General features: G+C 36.9%; 1 protein-coding gene across 1 annotated transcript in view; it reads left to right on the forward strand.

The window, feature by feature from the left end:
• LOC106053999 (uncharacterized) overlaps positions 1-16,802 on the forward strand; it is a 32,557-nt gene extending 15,755 nt beyond the window's left edge. Inside the window, exons 5-8 of the mRNA XM_056037120.1 lie at positions 8,684-8,957; positions 9,606-9,757; positions 10,926-11,111; positions 13,826-16,802. Of these exons, the coding sequence (XP_055893095.1) occupies positions 8,684-8,957; positions 9,606-9,757; positions 10,926-11,111; positions 13,826-14,542 (1,329 nt within the window). The 3' untranslated portion in view covers positions 14,543-16,802. The remainder of the gene's footprint in view (positions 1-8,683; positions 8,958-9,605; positions 9,758-10,925; positions 11,112-13,825) is intronic.
• The last annotated feature ends 3,006 nt before the right edge of the window (positions 16,803-19,808 follow it).

The raw sequence follows: 19,808 nt of genomic DNA on the forward strand, positions 1-19,808 counted from the left end.
AGGGGAGAGAGAGCATGAAAGACAGAGAGAGGGGAGAGAGAGCATGAAAGACAGAGAGAGGGGAGAGAGAGCATGAAAGACAGAGAGAGGAGAGAGAGAGCATGAAAGACAGAGAGAGGGGAGAGAGAGCATGAAAGACAGAGAGAGGGGAGAGAGAGCATGAAAGACAGAGAGAGGGGAGAGAGAGAATGAAAGACAGAGAGAGGGGAGAGAGAGAATGAAAGACAGAGAGAGGGGAGAGAGAGCATGAAAGACAGAGAGAGGGGAGAGAGAGAATGAAAGACAGAGAAAGGGGGGAAAGAGAGAATAAAAGACAGAGAGAGGGGAGAGAGAGAATGAAAGACAGAGAAAGGGGGGAAAGAGAGAATGAAAGACAGAGAGAGGGGAGAGAAGCATGAAAGAGAGAGGAGAGACAGAATGAAAGACAGAGAGAGAGGGGGCTTTTAAGATTCAATTTAAAATTATGTTGTTGGATATAAAATGCAGGCCGTTTAATTATGAGTGCAAAAGAAATTAGTGATTTCCGGTGAAAATAAACAATATATAGTCTGGTGTGTAATGCTAATTATATTATCTCAGTCTAGTTATTATACTAGTTGAAAAAGTCATTTTTATCGATTGTTTCATTGAAAGTATCAAACTCAAGAAAATATAATATACACTGTTTCTTCGGTGGGCTTAAATAAGGACACAAAGGGGCTCTCCGAACTCTCATATGACACGTAGTTTGAGAGGTAACACATTGCAAGTTAAGATATCTCCCTTGTTTTATTGTATGTCATCTATTTGTCTGTTTACAAAATCTTTAGTGACATCTCTAATTAAATATTTATCGAATGTAATCAAATAGCTTTTTAAATGTACACGAATAATTTGAGTGGTTTGAAGGAGTTTTTTAATTGAATACATGTGCTCTGTTACGTGCGCATCTTAGTGTAAATGTGAAATGGTGCGATTGCGTGTTGAAAGGGGAAGAGAACCAAAAATTGCGGAATATGAACAAGAAAGGGTTTTCAGTGTTAATAAAGATTAAAGTATTTATAAACTGTGATTTGTCGTTTTCATGTCTAAAGAGTCTCATCAAATAGAAAGGAATGTAACAAGTGGCGCCAACTTAAAGGTAAAACCTACGGAGTCCTTTATACACAGTGAATCTCCTGTCAACAGACAGTAGAGATATCGTATTATATAGTCGAGATCTAGCGACAGGATACTATTCAATTTGTTTAGTAGTAATAGAAAATGGCGGCGAAGGCTGAGGTAGCAGCGTTAAAAGAAGAAGGAAGGTTATTGGAGCTTGAAGGGGCAGAACTAAGAAAATGCGTACAAGAAAGTTTGATGGAGAGGCAGTGGCGTAGCTACCAATGTGCGGGTGGTGCGGGCCGCACAGGGCACCAAGAGGAGAGGGGCACCAAAATTCCCCTAGTGTGTATTAATTTCCTATTTCCCTCAGCTTTTCAGTAAAAACGACTAATTGTATGGACACGAACAAACATAAACTACTGTATTTTAAACATGAACTAACGATTTATAAACTAGTCATGTCGCTATTTTGTTTCATCTCCTTGACTATTTCTTCCATACAATATAAAGCTATAGAACAGTTTGAATCTAATTTACTACATTTATTTCGGACACACTGTACATGTTGTTACTACACTGATCAATGCTCTGTAATATAAAGAAGAAGAAGAAGATAGGCCAACCTTTTTTTTACTTCATCGTTTAGTCCATTGGTTTAATCTAGATATTGAGTTTACAAATATATTTCTAAATTCTAGCTCTAAACAATTGTCTTAGTTTATTCATTTCTTTATGATTCTTTATAGTTTAATTTTGGAAATAATTCTATTGAAATGTCAATATTTTTAAATAAGCTAACCTTTGTTTTGTACGAGTTTTTTTTTAACTAACTAATTAATTGTAATACTGTAACGTAAAGAGAATGATGAACAGTGCTCAAGACTGACTAGTCTGGCTGGCGCCTCAAAACCCTTTTAAGCTCAGACGGAGAAATCGGCATCTCTGGTTCTGTCCGGTCTGGGTAGACTATACGGGCCCCATACCCAGATATATCGGGGTCCCTCATTACCGACCCATCGGTATAACAAAAAATGGCATCTGATGGGTAGGACTTTAGTGTAGCTGATGCCAAGTTTTGGAGTATGGCAGGTGTTAATCGCCTCTTGGTGGCTCCATCTTGCCCTATAAGGGACATGCTTATTTGTGGGGCCGGCATCTTCCTCCACGGAGGGCAAGTACTAATTCTTCTAATTGGGATTCTATCAGTGGAGAGTCCAGCTGATTTTGACAAATTGGCCGCAATGTGGATGAACGATCTCATTTTTATGCGGTTCCTCTCTCTCCACTGTCGCACTAATATTGAGGTGGGTAGCCTAGAGTCGCCCCTTTTATAGCGCTCATATGCTGTAAGTACCACCCTCTCCCTCCTTAAATGTAAAGGGGCCACGTTTGTTAAGATTTCAGCAGCGTTTGTTGGGCTTGTCCGAAAGGTGCCAAAAATGAACCTTAATGCCTGTGATTGTACTCGGTCGAGTGATTCGAGGGCAGTTTTACTAGCTTAAACTTGAACTGTATAGCTGTACTCAAGTTCTGATCTGACTGCCCCTAGTACAATGTGCGTAGCATGTAAGCTTTGGCACCCCACTTTGTGCTGGCCAGCTTTCTTAGTAACGATAACTTCTCCGAGGCTTTTCTTTCAACGTCCTGGACGTGCTGGAGCATTGACAGTTTTCTATCCAGGGTCACCCCTAGATATTTTGGCGTGTTTTCACGTTGGAGTCGCAGCCCACCGAGTTGAAGCTCGAATGGAGTCTTAAGAATGTCGATCCTTAGGCTGAACATGGACCAGGTCGTTTTGGCAACGTTTATCTGAATCTGTCATTTGTCGCAATACGAGGAGATGGTTTGGAGGTCTGCTTGTAATGCCGCCTGTATTTGGTCGACTTTCTTGCCGGTTGACCAGAGGACAATGTCATCCGCATAAAGCAGTTTCTTTGACCGCAGTGAGGTGCGTTTCTTTAATTTCTTAAGTCTAAAGAAGCATCGAGACAATTTCAAGTCACATCATTGCCAGAGTCCACCGACTATAGGCGAGCTGTTATTGGGTATGAATTAACTGAACAATTAAAAGCAACAAAGCAAGATGAGACGGTTATCATTGAATCCAGAAAAAAAATGATGAGGCGACATCCTGAAAAGAAGAAAATACTTCAATACCGCAAGTTCTAGAGACTAAAGGACTGCACACAAGCATGTCTTTAGTACACTCCTCAAAAATTCATACTGAAGAAGCTGAACCATCAGATAGTGTAAACAATACAGAAAGCAGGATAATAAACTCTAGACTGAACGACATTGGAGATTGGCCTGATGTCACAGATAATATTCGCATACACCTTGTCACTCAAGGTTCTGAAACAGTTCAGCGTATGGACAGTCAATTCAGAGAGGTGTATAGACATCAAGAATCAGCAAAAGGAAAGGCTAGAAAGCTTGCAAAGGCTTGGTTTTTCCGGCAAATGTCAAACGGCGAGAAAGTTCTTAGAAAGTGGATGTGTTATTCGCCAAAAAAAAAAAAAGAATCCTTATTTTGCTTCCCCTGCATACTCTTCTCAACAAGATCAAGTACCAAATCTTCATTTAAATCCAAAGATGGATTCAATGAGTGGTGGAGGTTATCCCCGAAAAACAGAAAAATATGAGATCAGCAGAGCTCACATTCAGTCATCGCTTTCTTGGAGGGAACTTGAAGTTTGCCTGAGAGTAGGGAACAATATTGACAACAAGGCCCAAGATTTGATTATACAAGAGACGAAAACCTGGAGAGTTAGTAAAATTACAATCAAAGTACGATCCACTCTTGAGGGAGTATGTGCTTCGAACTAAGCTTTGTTCTGACCGAATACATATATGTCTCCACAAATACAAAATGAATTTATTACAATATTAGGGGATCACGCTAAAAAACAAATCATACAGCAAATAAAACAAGCCAAATATTTCTCTATTATTTTTGACAGTACACCTGACATTTTACGGTATGTTGTCATGGATAATGACGGGGTGCAGGTTCGTGAGTCTTTTATTGACTTCATCGACACAAAGGACAAGCATGCTGCTGGAATCGCTGAGATGATTCTAGAGAAACTGCGTTGGGATAGCTTAGACATAATGGACTGCAGGGGTCAAGGCTATGATAATGCTGCGGTCATGAAAGGTCATTAAGGTCATGAAAGAATTAACAATACTTGATTAATGAATACATATTATTTTGAACAAAAAAGTAAGGTTTTGCAACGTTATTAATTAGTTAGTTGTTGTTATTTATTTTTTATTATTTTTTTTTTGGGGGGGGGGCATCAAGATGAGGTACCGCACCAGGCATCATATACTCTAGCTACGCCACTGTGGAGAGGGAAAGATTAGCGATGGAAAGAGAAAAAAAAAGGAGAGATTAGACAAGAAGGACAAAAGAAAATGAGAAAAGTTAGCTATGAAGGAAAAGGAAATGAAAAGCTAGCTATGAAGGAAAAGAAAACGAAAAGTTAGCTATGAAGGAAAAGAAAGAAAAACGAATTAGTTGCCATTGAAAGAAAAAGATTGGCGTTTGAAAAAGAGACGGCGGAGAAAAGGTTGAAAACAGACCAAGGAAAAGAGAGTGATAAAAGAAAGAGTGACACTACAGGGAATAAACTGGCAAAATATAAAGGTTTTGATATTCAACGAAGACAAAATGGACATTGACATTTTCCTGAAAATGTTCGAAATAGAAATGAGAGAACTGGAATACCCTGAAGACAAATGGACATTCTTATTGTCTAGATCATTTACAGCGCAGGTGCGTCAAAAATATGTATGAACCAGAGAACTATAGTGTTGTGAAAGAACAACTACTTCGAACTTTCGGGAAAACAGAGGCTTTCTATCGCCAACAGTTTGTCAATTGTGAATTAGAACCAGAGGATGACCCGCAGACATTCCTGGACAGAATGAGCAGCCATTTCGATAACTGGATAGAAACCGCTGAGGTAGAAAAAACCTTTGACAGTCTAAAGACATTTCTCATGCTGGACAAAGTGATTTACGAGTGCCAGGAGGTATTAAAAATATTTCTGTTGGAGAGGAAATCGAAATCCATAGAAGACATAGTAAGACTGATAAGGGCTTATAAAGTGGCACATCCCGAAAAGAAATTATTTAGAGGCAGTGATATAGAAGAAATAGTTGCCTTTAACAGAACATGTGAGACACAGAATAACTCTCACAGAACAAGGGAGACACAGGATAGACAGTATAGACGTGGTACATATTGTTATAAACCTGGTGGTGGCACAGATGGGTGTAGTGGTGTGAGTGTAGTCAGACGACGCAAATCGCCCCCGGCCAGCGCTAGACGAGCGGTCAACCGTGACGAGTTACGATGGTCAGCCGAGTCGTGTGTCAACAGGATGGTTCGGGAAGGATCGCCGTCGTGAACAGAGCTCAGGAGCGTCACGAGAGTTGTAGTCATCTGACCACCTAGAAACGTCGAGCGGCGTTCTGTCCGGTTCGAGAAGGCCAGTAGGGACCCTATATAACAGCGGAGGTGTCGCAGTCAAGACGGTTCAGAAAGGAGGTTCACGACAAGAGTTCAGAACACGGTCGACTACAGCACAGTTCAGCGGTGTGGTTCTGTACGGAGCATTACGACGGTTCAGTGCGGAGTACTATCAAGTACAGTTGAGACGAACGGCGTCTTGATCTTGGTCTGTGATCGAGTCCGACACAACGAGCCTAGTGTGTGAAGTCAGTCCTGAACTGTTGAACCCAGTGCAAGCCCGGAACGAGACGGAGAGGCCAGTGCAAGAGTTGATACGGCGGAACGGTGTTATCGGAGAGATATTTGTACAGTGTACGTGTTGCCAATTGTACAGTATTGGCTGTTATTTATCAACTATTAAAGTGTTACGTTACTTTGGAGCCCTGAGTTGTCAAGTTCTTTAAGTTGGTGGTGTATGGTGCAGTTTGCAGAGAGCCTGGATAGTGAGATTCGTAACAATATGAAAGACAATATAATAGCCGCAACGGAAGATATCGAGGAAACAGGCAGGAAAGAAAGGACTGGGAGAAAGGTGGAATAGAGCAAGGCTTATCATTATCATCTGATACTGGAACATTGGAGATTTTTCAGACATTCGTGGGAAACAAGGCAGCCAAGACCATCAGGTATACAGGGAGCACTATTTTTGGAGTGAATAAGAATTTAGTGGAAGACCATGAATATACAGGCGAATCTAGGAATTGTGTTATGTTTAATGGGAATATTGTACAATTACCGATAGCTAAAGTTAGTATAGACACACCGTATGTTAAGGGGACAGTAGAAGCTTGTGTTGTAGAGCAGGGTGAGAGATTTAATTATTGGGAACATTCATGGGGTGAAAATATGTTCAGAAAGGGAGATTGAGAATTGGAAGAAATATTATGGGATAAAGTCTACGCGAGTTAAAAAGAGGGATGTGAAAGAAGACATAAGATTCCATACATCAGATGACATGAGTAACAGAGAGCACGAGAAGAAAGAGTTAACAGATAAGGTAGAAAGCAATGCAATTGGAATGGGTCCAAATCAAAGTAAAGTAAGGCAATCAGTGGTACAGGGAAAGCGATATAAACCCACATACAGACGTAAAAATCCATACATCTTATGCTTTAATTGTGGGAGAAGGGGACACATTAGGAGACAGTGTCTACAGTTAAGCAGAGTTAAGGAATTAAGGTACAATGGTGGAGAGGTGTATACGAGAAAAGAGAGGAGAGGGATAGTGTCAGGGTAGAAAACAGTACAGATAGATTATTCTGTAGTGGGATCACAATGGGACATCATAGCAGGCTGGAAAACAGTACAGCTAGACCATTCTGTAGTGGGATCACAATGGGACATCATAGCAGGCTGGAAAACAGTACAGCTAGATTATTCTGTAGTGGGATCACAATGGGACATCATAGCAGGCTGGAAAACAGTACAGCTAGACCATTCTGTAGTGGGATCACAATGGGACATCATAGCAGGCTGGAAAACAGTACAGCTAGACCATTCTGTAGTGGGATCACAATGGGACATCATAGCAGGCTGGAAAACAGTACAGCTAGATCGTTCTGTAGTGGGATCACAATGGGACATCATAGCAGGCTGGAAAACAGTACAGCTAGATCGTTCTGTAGTGGGATCACAATGGGACATCATAGCAGGCTGGAAAACAGTACAGCTAGACCATTCTGTAGTGGGATCACAATGGGACATCATAGCAGGCTGGAAAACAGTACAGCTAGACCATTCGGTAGTGGGATCACAATGGGACATCAATGCAAAGGAGGGAAGCGGAAAGGATGGCATATCAATAATGTTAGAATTATATAGATATGTTTAAGAAAGGTGGGAATATTGGACACTAATTATTGTTCTATTCTACAATGAATAAATATATGTGTAATAAATTGGATATTGTTGTTACATATTCATGTAGGTTAAGGCTACTACTTATAGAAGTTTAGTAAAGGCTACATAAAAAATGTAAAAGAGTATAAGTAGTAGAAAGTAGATACGTAGTTGTTGCACAATGTATTTATTTTTTTGCGTGATTTTGTTTGATTAAAGTTATTATATTCAAATTACATTTGTAAGAAAATTATCGAAATGGTGTGGTAGAAATATATAAAAAGAAACGTCAAGACTAGAATCGTTATATAGGCCTGATGCTTCTAAGAGGTAAATAGCATTGGGTTAAATGTATGGTATTAGGAGTCTTGTGAGTCAGATTGTTGGGGGTACAATATGCATGGAGCAAGGTGGACTTTGTTTGTGAACTATTTGATTGCGGCTGGAATGAGGGTGTTTTGTACATGCATGAAATTATGAGTGGGGAGTTGTATGAATGAAATGTGATACAATTTTGTTTAGCAAATCATTGATAAATATATGTTAACAGAAGTTGTTTCAATTGCTCATAACAAAAGATATTAATGTGATGAATATAATTGTTACTCTATTATAAAATTGTATTGGTATTAACATGACATTGTGTATGATTTTGTTTGGTTATTACATTATGGTTCTGTAGGTTACAGAGTATTTAGAATTTTTAAAGCTTGGAATAGTCTGATAATGTATTCAGTAATTTGTATTTTGGACGTTCGGTGTACATCGAACTTATTAAACAGGGGGGGGGGGGTGTTACGTGCGCATCTTAGTGTAAATGTGAAATGGTGCGATTGCGTGTTGAAAGGGGAAGAGAACCAAAAATGGCGGAATATGAACAAGAAAGTGTTTTCAGTGTTAATAAAGATTAAAGTATTTATTAACTGTGATTTGTCGTTTTCATGTCTAAAGCGTCTCAAGAAATAGAAAGGAACGTAACATGCTCAAAGAAGAATTTAAACTATTTAAAAAAAAACAACAAATATTTTATAAACTTAAAAAAATGATAATTTCTTGAAAAACTATATCAAATAAAATAGTTTTAAAAAAATCAATTTGATGTTACAAGTGTGTCCGTTTTATTTTTATTTAAAATAATATCACTAAGCGAACAGTTTAATTCATAGTTAAACAGCAGAACCACGTATCATATATAGTCATAGTCTAGAATAATTATTCTTTTTTTTCCCCCTCTACAACTAGGATCATATGATTGAACAAATGCTTCCTGAATCGTTGCTGGGACACGAATACATCATTGCCCCACCTCACGTCTATTTTCTTAATGAGTTTAACAATAATGCAACAGTCGTTGTTGGCTTCTTCCATAGCAACACAGAACTTTTCTACGATTCATCTAGCTTAATTCAAACTGGAGAATCAACTTTTAAAACGACTGACTTCCGGCCCACCAAATTAACCTCCAGTCACAAAGTATCCGTAACATTACTGCTTCCGAATTATTCCGGCTATTCCGGTAAGTAGATATGCCATCTCTCCTGTCATCTAGTTCTCGTGGAAATGTTTAGAGCGGCCCCGTAAGAGGGGAAGACGCTATTAGTTTTGTATAATCTTGTTTTTCGGTTTGTCAAGTTTTGATTGGCAATATACTAGATAAAATAAGACAAGAATAATAGAAAAAAACTGCAAGAAAAATGTAATTTTAATATTATTTCAGGCTGGTTAAGTTTAGGCTTAGATAGATAGACAGACAGACAGACAGGCAGGCAGGCAGACAGGCAGACAGACATATTAGATAGTTAGCTAGATAGGTAGATAGATAGATAGGTAGATAGATAGATAGATAAATAGATAGATACTAGACGACTAGATTAGACTAGACTAGACTACATTAGATTAGATTAGATTAGATTACCCCATATTAGATACTATTAGGTTAGATGTGATTAGATTAGATCATATTAGATTGTATTAGATTAGGTTGAATAATACATTCTTTTCGTATCCTGATACTAAAATTCCGAAATTGATTGTAAAATTCTACAAAAAGAAAAAAAAATGTTTAACTGAAGTCATTGAATTTTTTATGTATATTTTGTTCTTTTTAAAAAAAAAAATTTTTTTCTGAGAATGTCACAATAAATACATCAATGTATCTTTCAAGGTGGTTTTTACAGTGAACCAGCCATGGTCGTTCTCCATCCCCGCAATGTCTGGGTACACACATACGACGCAATACTCACCGACGATGCAGTGACGACCAATACACTCAGGCTACAACTAATTACAGAGAGTAATTGTAGCGCATCTTTCATGGTATGTCTTCTAAACTTTTTTTAGTGGTCCCTGAATAGTCGCTATTATTCCGTGTGGTCCTTCTGTTCGTCCGTCCGTCCCGTTTAGATCTCGTAAACTAGAAAATACATTGAAAATCCAACAATATGTTATTATAGACCATTCAAAGTTTTGATGCAACGGCTACTTTTTTCTTTTTCGAAGGCAAAAAAAATAATTTTTTAAATCATCTATGCAAGCAGTTTTATTTCATAAATATACAACATTTTTACAAAGATTCAGTATTAATAGTAAGAAACATGGGAGACTATTTAGTAAGGCAGAGGGCTACATATTGAACACATTTATGCAAACGGTTTTAGATTTTTTGTCAAGAAAATATTTTAACGGTATTACATAAGTAATTTTTGTCATACCTAAATTAAAAAGAAATGGCTGGGTCTGTCAACCCATTCCATGCTTTGATAGCACTAGTGAAGTATGAGCATTTATACAAAATTGTCTTAGCATATGGAATGGGAAATGTGCTTTTGTATTTTGTCTGAGTATTTTTATTAGTTGTTTTTTTTTGTATTTGAAGGTTATGGTTCTGGAGGCGAAACCAAATTCAGTGACTCATCTGGGCGCATATCTAATCAGATGTTAGCATTGTGGAATGATGTCGTGGTCCACATGCCATAATTATTCGCCCTTCATCATTAGTGTTTATAAATAAATTATATATGTCAATGAATTTAAGTTATCAAGTCTTTGTATACAAGTGAGAATGATCATGACGACATCTACAAATAATGACCTATAATAGTTTTATGGCTTCTGTTCATTTCTTCAACCTTAACTCTTTCTCTCCTAATTAACGATAGCAGCGTTGATTTAAACTCATGAAATTAAATTAAATTAATGTTTGTTTTTATAAACTTGACTTTGTCTTATAAAAAAAAGAGCATGCATTCCACTTTAATTCGATACTTTAATTCTGGTAATAAATGAAAACGTTATTGAAGCGTAATCTTAAAAACAGTATTGAAATACTACCAAGCACTTTTGAAGAATTCCATTCAAACGTGAAAAAGCATTACGGAGAGAAAGAGTTAATTGAATGTTTAGCAAACTAAAATAATAATTAAAAAAAAAGGTATTTTGTTGACCTATAGGTTAATTATCATTTTTTCAATGCTTTTGTTTCCAGTTCAACGACATTGTGAGAACGCCGACCTCTGTTTTATCTAGAGATAACTATACAGCTTACGTGTTCTCCCTAAGCAGCAGTGGAGTGGTCTCTATAGTGAACAGCGAATGTGTGTTTACAGGATATGTGTACAGTTACGTCAATCAAACGTCTAATCCTGCATTTGCGTATGCATTAAATGCAGTAGTAAGTATCCTACATAGGCGTAGCCTATGAGTGTGTGTGCGTACATAATTAATCTTTATTACATTCTGACCCTTTCGGAAGACGTTTATTATGCCCTAGAATAGATTCTTTCTGGAATTAGAGGAAAACTTGTAGACTCCACGCCCTTGCTAGCAAGGGGGTCTGGGGGAGGTCGCAGCGCTCCCCCAGCGCTGGGCGAAGCCTCGCCGACGAGCACTATTTCTGGTATTGAAAGCCAACAAAATGCATATTCTGAGGTATCTAGAGTGCATTATCTTGCTATTAAAAAGTTTTATTTCAAAAACCTAATGTGCTATTCTTACTGACTTAGACCCTCTCGCGCCGCTTTGCGCATTTTCCGACAAGCTGTTTCCGCAACTCTTATTTTGCGTAATTCATTTTTTTCGGAGAACATGTCCCGCAAAACCTTATGCGACGCTCTGTCACAACCTTACTAAGGGTCGACTCACAGTTCGGCATATGATTTCTTTGATTCAGACCCGATCTCTATAACGGACTCCTAAAATCTGTCTTAGCCATCTTTGTTGAGCCACATTTAGTATTTTTCAATTTCGGCAGAAGACTATTCACACTTTATTAATGGAGCCCAAGCCACTGGTAGAAATTTGTAACCTTTCTTGACTACGCTTTTGGAATTACATGCCTGTATTTCGCTTTAGATTTTATATCGAAAAGGAAAGTTTTTTCGTCAAAATCATCTGTTGAAGGGTTTTAAACTAAAAAATCTCTGGAGTTTTTTTTTTAAATTCAAAACCCCATTTAGCTAGGATCATAGAATTTGGTGACTGTAGTTTGCTTTAAAATAATATTGAAGAGAGGTTTTCAACTCTAAACGCTCTGTAGGGGAATTTTAAATTTAAAACCATCTGGAGGGGTGTTAAACTGTAAAGAAAAAGCCATCTGGAGGAGGGGGATTTAAACTCAATTCCCCCACATAGCATTTTGAGTGCGTAATTTGCTTTTTTTTAAATATTAAAGAGGTAGTTTTCAGCTGGCAGGGGGTTTTAAACTCAAAACCCCTTTGGCTACGCTCATAGATTTTATAGTGTGTAATTTGCTTTTTTTTATATTGAATAGGTACTTTTTAGCTTCAAACCCCAACTGGAGGGGGGGGGGGGTTAAACTCAAAACCCCTTTGGCTACGCTCATAGAATTTTGAGTGTGTAATTTGCTTTTTTTATATTAGAGAGGGGGTTTATCGTAAATTTTGGAGGGGGTTTTAAAATCAAAATCTTCTTTAACTGTGCTGATGGAATTTGGGGATTGTTGTTTTCATTTTTTTGTTTTGTTTTATAGAAGAGGGGGATTTAACTGTAAACCTCTGTTAGGGGGTTTAAAACTCAAAATCCCCTGTAGGGGGTTTTAAACTCAAAGCCTCTGGTAGGGGGTTTTAATTCAAAACTCCCTGGTAGAGGGATTTGTATCTCAAAACCCCCTGATATAGGGTTTTTAACTCAAAACCCCATCGGCTGTGCTGTAATAAGTGATGATTTAGTATTAAAATCTCACCTAAGATAAACAAAATTAATAAAAAAATCAGTCACTTAATTCCGCTACAAGAGCCATCATTTTAGCCGCATTTACTGGGCTTGTTCTAAAGGTTCCATAGACAAAACTTAGGGCTTGGGACTGAATTTTATCAGGTTGTTCAAGAGCTGTCCTATTGCCAAAACTTTGCACAGGTAGACTGTAGTCTATCTGTGATCGGACTGCTCCTAAATACAGTGATCGGAGCATGTCTGCTTGGGCTCCCCACTTCGTAGATGCCAGTTTACGCACAATGCAAAGTTTCCCTGAGACCTTTCTTGCAACTTCCTTAATGTGCTCACACATTTTTAGTTTGCGATCTAAAGTTATACCAAGGTACTCGGGTAGGTTTTTTCGTGCTGATAACCACTCCGTTGAGGGACAGCTGGAAAGGTTGCCCGAGAATGTTAGTCCCGAATGTGAACAGAGAATAGACAGTCTTGGAGGCGTTTATTTCTAGCCTCCATTTTTCTGTGTATGAGCAGAGCGTATGGAGATCTTCTTTCAACACGCTTTGTATAAAGGTTACGCTCCTTCCAAATTTCTAAAGGACAATATCATCAGCATATATTAACTTTTGGCATTTTAGTTGAGCCGGTAGATCATTCATGAAGGCCGTGAAAAGGACGCATGACAGGGCGGAGCCATGGGGGAGGCCGTGCTTGAGCGTCATTTCCCCTGAGACTTCTCCGAATAACCTTGTTCTTATTGTACACTCTTGTAGGAAGTCTCTAATCCAGTAAAATATCCGTTCCCGCACCCCAACGGATCTTATCTTATGAAGCAAACCAGGCCGCCATACTTAATCATATGTCTGTTTTAATTCAATGAAGACTGAGTATGTGCTTTCGGTCCTTTGCAATCCATCTGCTACGCTCTGCACAAAGATGTTGACTTGGTCTATAGCGGACATTCCAGCCCTGAAACCAGCCTGTTCCGTACCTATAAGACAGGTACGCTCAAGGTACCATTTCAGACGCTCATTTACCATTTTTCAGCAATCTTTACACAGCGGTGGAAGCATCTTTGTACCTGGGATCCCCGGTTTGGAAGCCAAGAGCTTTAGCGCTCAACCACCTCACCTCCTTCTTAGTGCCGTTGCTTTTAAATATAAATTTAAAACTTCTTTTACCTACATTTATGATTCATTGTTTGCATTTCTACAGAGTCCACAAGTGAAACCAACGCTTACAACAACCTACTCACTAGAGCCGAGCAGCATGGGATCATCCTTGTCCACAGCGTATGATAGTGGTAGCACAATGACTGATGTAGCTAGCTCTACCACATTAACAAGTCTCGCGGCTAGTAGTAGTATAGCTTCTACTCATGATTTCACAGCTTTTACCAATACTGTCACAACGCCTACAGCCAACAGTGACTTTACAACGTATGTTGGGACCAATGTCATGACTAGCAGTATAGTTGTGACAACACTTGATGTCACTCCTACAGTATCAGATATCACTTTCAGTTCCACAACATCTACGGTGCCAACTACTGACTTCAGTCAAACGGTAACTCCAGCGACACCAATTGTCATCATTGATAAACTGCTGGCATCAAGTAATAAAACTCTGAAGTGCCCATGCAATTGTCTCAACAAATTAGTTGAATTGATTCAACAAAACTTGACTACGTTGAGTAAAGCGAGAAAGCTTGAGATAATGCAGACACTCTTATTAAAAAGATCGTCACTCTCCTCCTATCGCAGAGAAAAAACCTCGACAGAAAATTTTGTGAAATCTGAACAATACATTGGCTCAACGTTTGGAGTCGTCACTGTTTGTATTGTGATTGTTAGTATTGTTCTGTGTGATGTCATAACTTTATCCAAGTTGAGTGTCTACTTCATTAGGAGTAATCAGTCACGGCAACAGTAGATTATACTTGATGTATATTTTCAATAATGGCTATGAATTTCGCTTTAAAAAAATTTCTTTTTCTAAAATTTAACATTTTAAGTAAATATTTCTGCATTTCTCACGATTGTGTTAGAATGCCAATGTTTACGCTGAAATACTTTATTACCATAATCAGCTACATCATTTGTTGCTAAACAGATGTTAGTCGTTGAGACGTTACCCCAAACAGTTTTTGTGCAATTCTAATAAAGGATTACTTTCATAATGACGAGAAAAAATACCAACAGAAAATCTTACACATAGAACTTTAGAATAGAATCTGATTATGATGTTTTAGTTTTTATTTGTACTATTCACACAATAAGCTTATAGAGGAAGTTGTGATTTGTGCTACTAATAACATGATATGGATCATTAGGCTGCTGAAAGAATGAAAGTAAATCTGATAGAGATGAATACCTAAAGCTGATTTAATTCCAACTTTCCTCTATTTTTGTGTCAATTGTCTCTGTGTCAAACTACTAAAGGGAAGTTTCTCTCGCTGGTTTATTGTTGGATTCAAATTCAAACTGAATTTCTTAGTCATGCGTTTCTAAAGGAATAATTTACACCTATTGGGTTACTGGTGCTACATAAACACCAAGATGGATTATATTTTGTATGACTTTGATTGGCCCAGACAACAAACTTGAAGTTAGAGCTGAACAATGTTAATTGCATCATGTTTTTACACAGCAGGATTTCCAAAAGCATACATAATGTGTGAGCATCTTCCCCTATCCCATTCAGACCTTAATGGGGGAAGATGATGTAAAGCTGTTTTTTTGGCGAACGGTTAACAAGGATTTCTTTGTGCCAGCACAACGACAAAACGTCTTTGCTACCCTAACGAAACTCATGTAACCATTAGAGACTTAACATTTATCTAATTTCTCAGCCATATGAACTAATAGTTCAACTGAAGTAGCGCTTACATATGATGAAAAAAAAAACAACGTTCATAACTTATACTAAATATTCTTTTTAGCGGCCCCCGAAAGGGCAAAAGATGCTTTTTAGTTTTGTGTGGCCTGTCTGTCCGTCCGTCCGTCCCTCCCTTTTAGATCTCAGAAAGTAGAAGAGAAAATAAAAATCGGACATCATAATATTTTAGATCATTTAAATTTCTGATGCAAAGGCTAGTTTTTTCTTTTCTGAAAGCTAAAAATCTAATTTTTTAAATCAATTATGCAAGAATTTTTTTTATATAAAAATACACCATTTTCACAACTATTCACTATTAATATTAACAAACATTGGAGGCTTTTTAGTAAGGAAGATGACTATTTACCATTTTTTAACACATTTATGCAAATGATGTAGTTTATCATATTATCGCGTGAACTGCAGTGTTCAAACTATATTGTAGAACACAAAACTAAAGGATTTTTTTTACGAAATGTTTTTTTTCTTGAGGCTTTGAATAAGAGATTGACCTTTTACAAAACAATTAGATCAATCAGATTCATTATAAAACATCAGAAAGGCCAGGTTCACATCTAAATTGACATTCACTTTTACTATCCCTTGTTTTGCTGGACCTTTGGGGCACCACACAGGATCTGTCAACCTTCTTTCTCCTTTCTTCTCTGTCATTTGCCTTTGATAGAATTTCGATATGATATTCTTTCTGAAAATATTGAAACCTGCCTTTTTACCTGCTTGGGTGGACCACTTCTGATAAAATTCAATACCGATACTCTTCTGAAATTATTGAAACCTGCCTTTATTCCTGCCTGTGTGGACCACCTCGGGGGCCGATTTTGAGTTTGTGTAACCTAGTTTTTTTATTGATTCTGCTGTTTTTGAAATTATTATGTTTAAATTAGAGAGTTTGTTACATTGGTATATGTATTGCTATTACAATCACGTTTTCTCTATTCATAAAAATGTTCTAAACGGACATGCTTTTTCTTGCTTTCTGTCCTAATTATGTAAATAAGTTTGTTTACTGAACTAAATGATTAAAACTACTTCTAATGAATACAATTGTCAAAGTATCAGAGTCTTAGATTATTAATCACGAAACACAACTGGAAAAACATTAACTTGCTATTAAAAGGACAGGAAAAATACGCAACTTACACGTGACTCTATTGATATGTCTCTTCTGGTTATAAATAAAAGACATTGTGTAAATAATGAAATTAAGTTATTAATCTTAACTATTATTTAATATGAAATTGTGTGAAATAAAAAAAAATGAAGCATAATTGAAGAGTTACCTACTAATTGTTACCCACTGTAATTTTGTCTTTGTTTTTACGTTGTACTTATTTCGTTGCAAAAGAAATGTGCACTCTAAGTCTTTACAAGGTTTTGAAAATGTATAGTTCCTACTTTTGTATCGTGTACACTACATAAAAAAATCGTGCTATTTAATGATTTGCCTAAATTCATGAAAATTTCCAATAATTTATCCATTTGTCTTTATTCTTTATTTATGGATTGCCTTCCATTAAATCTTTCTCTCCTAACTGACGATACCAACGTTGATTTCAACCCATTAAACTAAATTAATTTTGGTTTTATAAACTTAAATTTGTATTATATAAAAAGGAGCATGCATTCTTCTGTGAGTATATACCTATTATATCATTTCTTGATTACCGTACATACAAAAAAGTTAATGAAGTTTAATCATAACAGGGTAGTGAAACACACATGAGCAAAACGAATAATTCCATCGGAACGTGCAAAATAATTACGGAGAGAAAGAGTTAATACAAAATTCAAAATACCGAAGAATAGTTTAGTGATCTATGGTGTTATTCTGCCCTTATTCAGTTGCGAAGCGACTTTGGATCACTTCGTTGAAAAAAGATGTAAGCCTGGGCATTATTTGTGGTCGAAACGATGTCGCCCACACATCATTTCCCCCATCTCCACGCAGCTGATGTATCCAAAGCAGCAAAGACCTCAGTAGACGTATTGACTTTCAAAGTAGTGAAAGAATTGTCATCTCAGTGGCTAAAATAAATGTTTAAACTATCGATTGTTACATTTCATGAACAACTTTGTCCATGGTGTTGTATTTTTTTCTTCTTTATATTTGTAAATTGTCTTGTATAAACATGTCTTTATATATACAATCAATTATAGCCCACAAAAGCAATGATTCTAATATTTTATCATGTTGTTGGCTAGTTTGAAATTAACCAGTAAAAAAACGTTGTTTCAAGAAGGGTGCTGTGGTCATATAGTGCGATCGATCTCCATTTCTTTCTGTTAATCACATAACTATTTCATTGTTCTGCTAGGTCAATACGTTTGTAAAATGTAAGGGGGTTGTCTTTCTTGTAATTCTGCGGGTAGAGAGTGTTTTACTCAACGAGCTGTGACCGGCCCAATAATAGATTCTGTCGTTTTCTCTTTGTTGTTTGATTAATGGATACGTGCATCATTTAAGTGCTTTTTTTGGTGGCATTACTATTTACTGTCTAATTGCTAGATGCTTATTTCTATATTTCACAAGGAGTGGTGATGTTTCTGTTAAGGCAGGCGTGATTCTTCAAGCTGGACTAAAAGTAAACGAAATACCTAAATGCTGAAAAAAATTTTTATTACAATTCTGTATGTAAGTTAAAAGCCTTAGACCTTTTATATCTGTCTATTTATTTATCTATGTATCTATCTATCTATATCTATATCTATATCTATATCTATCTATATCTATATCTATATCTATATCTATCTATTTATATATATATATATATATATATATATATATATATATATATATATATATATATATATATATAATCTTATTATATGTATGTCTATGTATAACTTGTATGCCACCGCTAAAGCACTAAATCTGATGATCTACAAATAAAACGGATTGGCTCCGTTAAATCTGCAGTTTTAACGTTTTACCTAGGTAACTTGGTTTCCATACCGTTAAAGTTGAGGTTAGGGTTAGTTTATGGTTAAAGTTAGGAATTAGGCCTAGGTTAGGGTTATGTATAGGTGAGTTTTTAGGTGTTTGGTTACAGGTTGGGGTAGGAATTATGATTAGTGTTAGCGCTAGAGTTAGGGTTTAGGGTTATCCAGGTAATAAGATCCTAAATCCTTCTTTTTAAATTTAATGTGTGCCTTGTAGATAATGTACAATTTAACTTTGTAATTTGCTCGTTATTTAGATCACATAGGTAATGTGAAAAAAAGAAACTGCTTTACACATTCTATAGAATGCGTTGTTTTTGTTTTTTTTTTTTTTTTTGCTTTTTTGCAAAGTACAAAAAAACTTTCCAATTCCTAATTTGCCTAGACATTCTAAAAAATGACTAGACGTTCTGCGTAGAGATGAAAAACGAACGAACCAGAAACGAACGAACCGAACTTGAACCCCACGTACGACTAAACCGAATCTATGGTCACCTTTTTTGGAGCATGAAAATAAGCTAATCTGTCTGATTTGTTAAGCGCTGGTTGTGGCTGTTTCTATTGAACGTAACGTTCAACAGCATTATGAAATAAAAACATTAAAAAATATGACGGCATTCATAGTATGAGTCACGAAGTTACGTCAATAGTTAAGAGGATTGACGCCAACAATGACAAGATAATGAGTAGGCGGGTAAGAGCAGGCTACAGAGTTGCTCACATTTTAAGTAATGAAATGAAGCCATTTTTCCATTTTTCGACGGCGAATGCGTATAAAAGAGGGGTTACTACCAGTGATGGAAGAAATATGTCACGAAAAGAAAAATGCAGTTGAATCCGCCACTCGTTTTCCATGACAGAAATTTTAATTTAAAACTAAGAGGTAGAGTAGCAAGGCTCGAAATGTTTTCTATTGCCACCTAACCTATCTGATATCGCTCAACCTGCGGCAATTTTAAAATTACATAAGACATAGCTGCTATGAGGAGCAAGAATGGGACCACTAAAGACCTGTTCATAGAAGTTTCAGACATTATGGAGGATGTTTCTTTTCTTTGAGAGAAATTAGTTGGCGTGACTAGTTATACCGCCAGAATTATAGCTGGATGTCATTGAAGATTTGCAGCAAGAGTTATTAGAAAAATTGTGAAGTCAAAAGGAAACTCTGAGGCAATGTGTTGAATCAGAACCATGTCATGATGTCTTTTGCACTGTACATTTGATAACATTTCAAGCGTTGAACTACAAAATTTCTAAGAATTGTCTGACAGAAATGGAGTCCGAATATGAAGACGTTTTATTTGACTGTGAAGTGCGCTGGTTAAGCAGAGTAAAGGTTCTAAAACCTTTTTTTGGTATG

Source organism: Biomphalaria glabrata, chromosome 8 (genome assembly GCF_947242115.1).
Source record: "Biomphalaria glabrata chromosome 8, xgBioGlab47.1, whole genome shotgun sequence".
Classification (NCBI taxonomy): Eukaryota; Metazoa; Mollusca; class Gastropoda; family Planorbidae; genus Biomphalaria; species Biomphalaria glabrata.